General features: G+C 39.6%; 2 protein-coding genes across 2 annotated transcripts in view; one reads left to right on the top strand and one right to left on the bottom strand.

The window, feature by feature from the left end:
• Positions 1–8,480, top strand: part of LOC111641461 — a 46,896-nt gene that overhangs the window by 29,469 nt on the left and 8,947 nt on the right. The window contains exons 5-7 of the mRNA XM_023387634.1: positions 5,278–5,524; positions 5,762–5,883; positions 6,361–8,469. Of these exons, the coding sequence (XP_023243402.1) occupies positions 5,278–5,524; positions 5,762–5,883; positions 6,361–8,469 (2,478 nt within the window). The remainder of the gene's footprint in view (positions 1–5,277; positions 5,525–5,761; positions 5,884–6,360; positions 8,470–8,480) is intronic.
• Positions 478–8,480, bottom strand: part of LOC111641453 (negative elongation factor E-like) — a 26,887-nt gene continuing 18,884 nt past the window's right edge. The window contains exon 2 of the mRNA XM_023387627.1: positions 478–2,498. Coding sequence (XP_023243395.1) covers positions 1,660–2,490 — 831 coding nt within the window. The 5' untranslated portion in view covers positions 2,491–2,498 and the 3' untranslated portion in view covers positions 478–1,659. The remainder of the gene's footprint in view (positions 2,499–8,480) is intronic.

Here is an 8,480-nt window from a genome sequence, read left to right as displayed (position 1 = left end):
ATTATAAAATAATTTTTCAAAATAAGTTTTACTACACAAATACGTCTATTCGTGTCGAAATTTAGAAACGAACTGTTAAAGAGTGAGTGAAAAAGAACTCCGATAGAAAAAACGCTCCTAGTGAGAATTAGATCGGTCACCGTTAGTGATAACAATTAGATGGGAAAGTTGACACATAGGTGTCAAGAATGCGCCGTTATTGTCAACAAAAGTATAAAAATATTAGACTTGGAATAGAAGAAATTAAATTAAAATAAATAAATAATAAGAAATAAATGAATGAGTAAATAAATAAATACATTATAAGTATTTAAGAATTAAAAAAAAATTATACGCGAGAATCGAACCCGAGAACTCAAGCTTATGAATCAGACTCGTTACCACTCTGCCACAGGACGCTCAAATACAAATACGTATAATTTATATATAAAGTGCTAAAAACTCTAAGTTCGATTTTCTCGATTATATTTGAGTATTGCACTTTAGTATTTTACAGGTAGTACACTCACATGGTGTACTACCTCTACACCAAAGATCATCAAAATCCGTTACCCCAAAGCCGTAGGGTCTCCTTGTATCATTGATGTACTTATGCATCATCGAAGTGTACGTACTCCTCTTTAATAACACCAAAGCTTTGCTCTTGTCCGCCTTGAATACTACTACGTTATTATCCCTTAGCCATTTTTTAGACTCGGAAATCCGCTTCCATATTTGATCTTCATGTGGGCGGCTGTTAGTATCTCTTATCTTTATTGCAGTCTTCCATCTGAAATAATCTTTTTGGACTTCATTCATCCCAGTGATAAGATTTTCTATATCAGGCATCACTTGTTCTGGATGTATGTGATGATCAGGAGGTGCAAACATAGGCCCATATGATAGTGAGCGGATGAGTCAGGAGGTGATATGTTATCCCAGCATATCAAGGATGAGTGTTTTAGAGTATCATGTGGTTTTTGTTTCTTGAGGATCCATTGGAATTTCTTTTGGTAACGTACACAAAGGCTTCTCTCGAGCTTATGTTGGAAAAAATTTTTAAATATTTTACTGGTTATTTAAGGTTGAAGAGAGTGTGGTGTATATTATACCAGTACCTATTTACGAAAGTTGAACATGTAGTTTTCCAATCTTTATTTGACTGTTGTTATGGTAATTAATTTAAATTCTAAGAAAATAAAATGCAAATCCAGCTAGTGCAAAAAAAAAGTGAAAAAAATTTCAATTATTATTAGGTACTCTCATCAAGATGATGTCAAAATTCATCTCTGATTTACATATTTTGTTACTATTACATCACAGTTTTTTATATATATTAGAAAATCACAAAGAAATCTAAGAAACTATTAAAGAATTTATGGCAGTATCGTAATGAATTTCCACAAATTTCTTCAAATTACATCAGCAATTTAATTAAATTTGTTCTTATATTTTATCTGTTTATAACTTTTTATAGTTCAGAAACATTTAAAAAGTAAAGATTGTTTACTCTTCATAACTTCCATCAACAGCTTAAAACTCTTACCAGTACACATCAATTCAAAAACTTGCACGATAAAAAGTTTACGTTAAATGATATCATCACCTTCTTAGAACGAGGATTGAGGACAAACAGAAAACTGCCAATTGTGATCCTTACCACATAACGTTATTAGAATACTAAAATATGTCGTCGTAAGAAACAAGGTTCCTCTTGTCCTTGTGGTTGCCCTTGGGAGAGTAACTGGCCAGGCCCGACCACGAGGCGGCACCGTCGGTGGCAGAAGGAATGAGGGGCTGTCTCCTGGCCAAGGATACTTTCAACTGCACCCGAGACACCGTCTGTCCGTTCATCTCTTTGATGGCCTTGTCCGCTGCCTCTATGGTGTCGAAAGTGACGAATCCGCAGTGTCGGTCCATCTCCATGGAAATATTGATGATGTTTCCGAAGGGCTGAAAACCGTTTCTCAGAATATCCTCCGTCACTCCGTAGCCGTGGACGTAGACCGTGTTGCCCTGCTGGGGCCTCTCGGGTCTGGAACTCTTTTCGTTTTCTCTCTCTTTGTCTTCCGTGCTATCGCCGTCTTCGGTCTCCCTGGAGCTAACGAAGCTCTCGTACAATCCCTTCATGGCGGGTCTTCCAAATTCGGCTGGTTCCTCTTCGGTGGGGTGGCTGGAAGTGAAGGGCTGGTAGCCTGTCACGGTGCTTCCCAGTTTCTCGGAGCCCACCCGTTTCCTTTCGGAAGCCTTGGGTCTCTTGAAACCCTGACGCTCTTTGTTCTCGACCTTTATTGCACTGATGGCACCCGACTGAAGCAGTTTCTTGGCTACTTCTTTTGCATCTTTTTTAACTTCAATCTGATTTTTCAGAGAGCTTTGATTACTCGGTGGTTCTTGTTTTGGAGCTTTCATTTGCTGAAAGGCTTTCTTCTTCCTTCTCAGCTTCTGATACTTCTTTTGCAACATCTCTTCCTCTTCAGTGAACTGAGAAGGGAAATGAAGATACACCATCTTCTATTCTAAAAACAAGAAAAAAAGCAAACTTATTTGACTGAATATACGAGTATGTTTTGAAATTTGAATTTTTATAATTTTCTGAAAATTCGTACTTTCTACGAGGTATAGTATGAGAAGTATATATGAAATAAAAGCTAAATGATTGTATTTTAGAATACTCTTTTAATATTTTGGTATTTACAAGCTACCATAAACTTGTTTAATGACCTTGCAATATGAACCTAAATTAAGTTTAGTCAATAAAATTAAAAACAATTTAAGTGAAACAGTTTCAATTCCATCTAAAAAACACAAGTATGCAATTCTTTCTGATATTCTCAACATATCATAAAAATTACATCGCAAATAATACATAACTGAACAAGAACAAGACTACTACTGGAACACTAAAACAAGATGTTTTATATAGCTAGAAATATAATTATTGAAACTAGAAAAAGAAAGAAGCACAAAGAGCATACAGATAAGAACCAAACCAATTTTTTACATGTAGAAATTAATCAAATAAGAGCATAAGAGGCCAACAGTTAAAAATAAAATTAATAAAATAACTATCAATCATATTATATGAAATGGAAACAAAGAAAAGAAAATGGAGAAGTGAAACATTACGTAAATTTCAGATATGATAATGAAAATTTACTGGAAGTAAAAAAGTAGATTGCTCTATGTCATACATATAGTTTTTGTTTAGAACTTGAACTGTAATACTTATACTTAGTGTCAAGTTCATGGGGCTAGGGCAAATTTGAATTGGGAGTGCCCCATGTATAGTGTCGACTTCATACATTTTAAGTAAATTAAACTTCACTCTCACACCGGGGATGAAATATTAAATACGGAACCTGTTACGGTGTAATTTTGCGTGAAAAAATCTTCTTTTCACAAACGTTTTCAAACTTTCCAGATAGCTCTTCTTCAGGTAGAGAAAAAATTCCGACGGAACACTTCGAAAAATGAAACGTAGATATTTAAATAAAAAAACTGAATCTAAAAATAGAACGCAGATGTTTAAACAAAAAATATGAAACTCGCATAACAAACGATCATTAAGATGGTCATGCGCATTCGTGCGCTGATGTTGATATTTATAGATCGTTGTTTATGAGGGCCTGCCACGCTATAGAAAAATTAATCTCATCCTTCCGATTTATACATGTGGTCAGGTGGTTAGCCTTGCAGATGAATATAGCTTCCCGCCATTTTAGATGTTCCAGGTGGGGCGTAGTGTCGATGATGTCAGCTTTGTCGAACTCCGGTTCTATATTGGGATCGGATGCAAAGGTGGTTAGGGCCGTGGTGTACCGCCCATGCCGAAGGTCTGCTTGATCCTCTTGTATTCTGGTGTTTAAAGATCGCATGGTTGATCCGATATAGACAAGGCTCTCGTTACATCTGTTATCTTTCAGTGGGATAGAGTACACGCCAGGAAGCCTGCTATGAACTGGACTGCCTTTTCCATTTCTGAGGATGTCTTAGATTGTTGGGCATCTTCTATAGGCTATTTGTAATTGTTGTTTTCCGGCGATCTCAGCGTATATCGCTTTAACATATGGGTTAAAGGTGACTGGGAGGTGTGTACGTTCATCCTGGTCAGTATTGGTCTTTGTACATGTAGTGGGTGCGTATTGTGATCATTGATGTCACTCAATTAGACGGTGTGTTAGACCATGGTAACCATGCTTGGCTGCTATCCTCTTGATATAATTCAATTTGGTGTTGAAAGCTTGCGCAATGGATGAGTGGGAAAAGGCCCTTTTAATCAAAGTATTAAATGCTGCAGCCTTGTAGGTGAAGGGGTCGGATGAACCTACCGGTATGTATATAGAGGCGGCATAAGGTTTACAGTATACCGACGTGACGATGGCAGATCCTACTACTTTAATGTTTATATCCAAAAAGTGGACCTCAGTATTGCTAGATTGTTCCATTTCTAGCTTTAGGCCGTAGGGATTATCATTAACGGTTTGTACGAAATTCGAGATGTCAGGTATTGTCTTCCACATGATGAGGATGTCATCCACCTCCTATAGAGTAAGATGTTTAGGAGGAACAGTGGAAGTGTTTTTTGTTCAAGTTGCCTAACGACCATTTCACATAGGTCCCCAGATACTGGGTTACCAATGGGGACTCCTCTTTTTTGTCTGTAGACTTCTCCGTCAAACGCAAAGATAGAATTATAACAGATTAGATGGGCTAATTCAAGACTTGCTGGTGTAATGCTTGTTCTTGAGTCAAATTAAGCAAAAAGTCCCTAAGGGAGCAAAAAGCTGGAGGGAGCTCCACCGATGGGTACATAGATTTAAAGTCTAGCATGGTAAGATACTGCGGCGTCAAAGACAAAACCCGAAGGAGGTGAATGAGCTCAACTGGGTTATCGATGGTATACAGGTAGCCCTTGAGGTGGGGAGAAAGTAGGTTGTGAATGGCTTTCTCCAATTTTCTTGTGGGAGCTCTGATTTTATTGACTATTGGACGTAATTGTTGGCTTATAACAAAGTTTATAAGTGCGTTAAAGATCTTCTGATTTCTAACTAAGACGTTGTGGTCGCAAGGCCAGTTGTATCCCTCCTGTAACACTGTCTCGAGTAGATTCGTCCTATGTTGGGTGTATTGGTTACAGTCGAATATGAGATGCTGTGTGTCTTGTTGCGAAGTCCCATTGCACTAACAATGCGGGAAGTTCCTGTGCCCAAATCTGTTTAGGTAGGCCAGGAAATTCCCGTGGTTGGTGAACAATTGAGTAGTTCTAAAGTTAATGCTGAGGTGTTGAAGCTGTAGCCGCTGTGCAATGTCTGGGAAGAAGCTGAAGGTTGTCCTTCCTGTCTCTTCCTCTTCCCAGTTGCGCTGCCATATGTTGATCATAGTGTTCCAGATGAGTTTCTTGGTTGCCACCATCAGAATGTCTTCGAAGGCAACGTCAGTAGTACTCGAGGAGACTTCTCTAGCAAGGCGATCAGCCTCCTCGTTACCAGTGTCACCAGAATGGGCCCGTGTCCAGATGAAATTTATGTGGCTGGTGCTACCAGTTAGCTCCTGAATGATCATCCGTTGAATGTTGCAATCCAGCTTACCACTGGATATGCTTTGGAGAGCAGTTCTACTGTCCAAGCAGATATAGATGTTTTTGCCCTTGAGCTTAGTACTCGTATTAGTGTACTTGAGGGCTCTGTAAATGGCATACAGTTCAGCCTGAGTGATGAAGCAGAATCCTGCCAGGCGGTGAGATTCTTTGTGCATTAACTGATTATTTTGATTATTATAGTGGACCAGACCAGCGCCCACCCCAGTCTTAGATTTAGACCATGTAGTCAATATTATATGGAAGGGAACCCTCTGTCTGGGAACCCATTGAGACCTCTGGTAGATGAGCAGGGTGATGCAGTGGTGAGTAGGTGGTCTGAAAAGTGGTGTTGAGGCTGTGGTGAAACAGGTGGTCCATTTCCAGATTGGGTAAGCTTCCTATGTCCAGGTATGCTAGAAGTTCTTTCTGTTTCTCCATAGGTATGATGAGGTGAGTCAGCCTCCAGAGGATCCTATTGGCCTGAGCCTTAAGACTCATAGGTGGTATCCCAGTCAGGACTTGGAGAGCTGCTGTGGGAGCCGTTTTGTATGCCCCCGATATCCGAAGAAGGCATACACGTTGCACTTTGTTAAGAGCCCTCCTGATGTGGANAAATCACTGCTGCAAACGGCGGAATGGAAACAGAGATATATTAGACTACAGTATTTTATAATTACGTATCGTACGTAGTGGCCATATAATTGTACCGTACAGTACAAACTATTAATACTTTACAGGCTGAAACGTGTTCGAGTAAAATAGATCTGTTCAGAAAGTGACACGTTTTACTTTCGTTTCAGATGGTGCAGATAATCTTCTTGGTTCAATTGGTGTTCCTTTGCACGGCAGTACAGGGGTGGTTCTTCCTTACCGACCGATTTGGTTTAATTAGTTCGAAAATGAATCGAAGAATAGAATGCGGATCGAACGTTACTTCTTACATCAACGACTACTACAGAACCATTTACGTGGTGTGTCGAGGAAACACTTTCGACGCCGAACAGATTCGTGTGTGTACTAATTTTACTTACTTTTTCACCGTGATGTTAAGAGAATGCCTCCTTCCCTCTTCCGACGTCGGAACTTCCCTGGGAGATAAAAGTGTTCGGCGTTTCTTTTTGATTTCCGAAGACGTTCCACCAAATTCGCATGTGATCATCAAGAACCTACCGAATCTTTACTACATCACGTTACACCACATAGAAAACGTCACGTACACTTTACTGGAGTTACGCAACGTAGAAAGGATCGATGTGTTAGGCATGACGACGAAAAAATTTCCGAACGGATTCTTCAGCGGGCTCTCCTCGTTAAAAATGATTTGCGTAGTCTTAGGAAGAATAAGAAGTTTTCCAGAAGATGCATTTCGTGGTTTGAATAGACTCAAATCTTTATACCTCTTCAACAATCGTTTAGAAAATCTTCCGGAGACCCTTTTCTATGGATTGCAATCTCTGGAGGAATTAGGTCTGCATAGAAATTTGCTGACGTTTCTTCCTCCCGCCATATTTAGAGGGTTGACAAACCTTAATACGCTTACTTTAAACGACAATCGCTTAAATACTCTACCCCCTTCCTTGTTTGCAGATAATTTTAATTTGCTTTATCTGAACGCGAGCAACAACAGTTTCCGTTCTCTACCGGAAATACTATTGCAAAATGTCTCAAAATTAGAGCAATTTGATGCCTGCAACTGCGACATCAGTGAATTGCCATCGAAGATTTTTTCCTCTTGTTATCACTTAATCGAAGTTCGAATATGCGAAAATAGAATCGATCGTTTACACCTTGATCTGTTTGTAAATAACACGTATATCCAACAAATATATTTACATAAGAACCGATTGCACGAATTACCGTCCACCGTGTTCAGTAGAAACAAACGGCTGGCGATACTGGATTTAAGCAACAATCTTCTGACCAAAATTCCTTTCGAAGTGTTTGACGACATTCAAAATATTCAAGCATTGTCTTTAACGGGAAACAGAATAACGAAGGTAGAAGAGGGAAAGTTTGAAATTTTGAAGAATCTGAAAGTACTGTATCTGGATGAAAATCCTCTGGGCTCTTTACCAGAATCGACACCGTTCGGAAGACTGCCGCGTTTGACATTCTTGGGGCTTTCCAACACCTCCTTAACACAGTTTCCTCGAATGGACTGGACAGCGTATAACATCTCGCTGCTCAGACTGAATAGCAATCGCCTGTCGATTCTTCGCACCGAAGACCTCCCTCCGGATAATCGCTCTGTAATTTTATTGATGAACAATAATATCACAACAGTCGCGGGAAAAATCTCCAGGAATATGAATAACGTCACTCTCTTTGGAAACCCCTTCCGGTGTGACTGCGCTTTGAGGAATTTCGTCGAAGAAGTTCAGTTTTTGGAAAACGGTCGATCGCTGCTCTGCGATTCTCCTTCTGACTTACGAAACAAGACTTTCCAGGAATTGATTCCTTCCTACGTGGTGTGTCCCGTTGTAGAACATTGCCCACCGAAGTGCCGCTGTTACTTATATAAAGGCTTTTCGGTCATAGTAAATTGTTCTTTCTCCAATATTTCCCACGCTCCTGCAATACTTCCCGAAAACACCACAATCGTTCACCTGGAACACAACTCTCTTTCCGCAATAAAAATTACAGACAGTTGGTCTGGAGTGGATGAACTGTACTTGGACCACAATCGTTTAAATCCCTCCGAGCATTGGAGGTTTCCTTCTTCGTTGAAATTTCTCACTCTTCGATACAATAGTCTACAAGATTTTCCTGCAAAATTTTTGCAATACGTAAGTGATTCTTCTTACATTCGAGTGGACATTAGAAACAACGCATTTTGGTGCAATTGTTCTTTCAAACCCTTCAAACTGTGGTTGAATCGCAACGTTCATAAGATAGTGGAAGCCGAAGAAGTGAAGTGCAG

Source organism: Centruroides sculpturatus, unplaced genomic scaffold, assembly GCF_000671375.1.
Source record: "Centruroides sculpturatus isolate CEXI.00-Female unplaced genomic scaffold, Cexi_2.0 scaffold1490, whole genome shotgun sequence".
NCBI classification, from domain to species: Eukaryota; Metazoa; Arthropoda; class Arachnida; order Scorpiones; family Buthidae; genus Centruroides; species Centruroides sculpturatus.
This window is presented reverse-complemented; position numbering and strand designations above follow the sequence as displayed.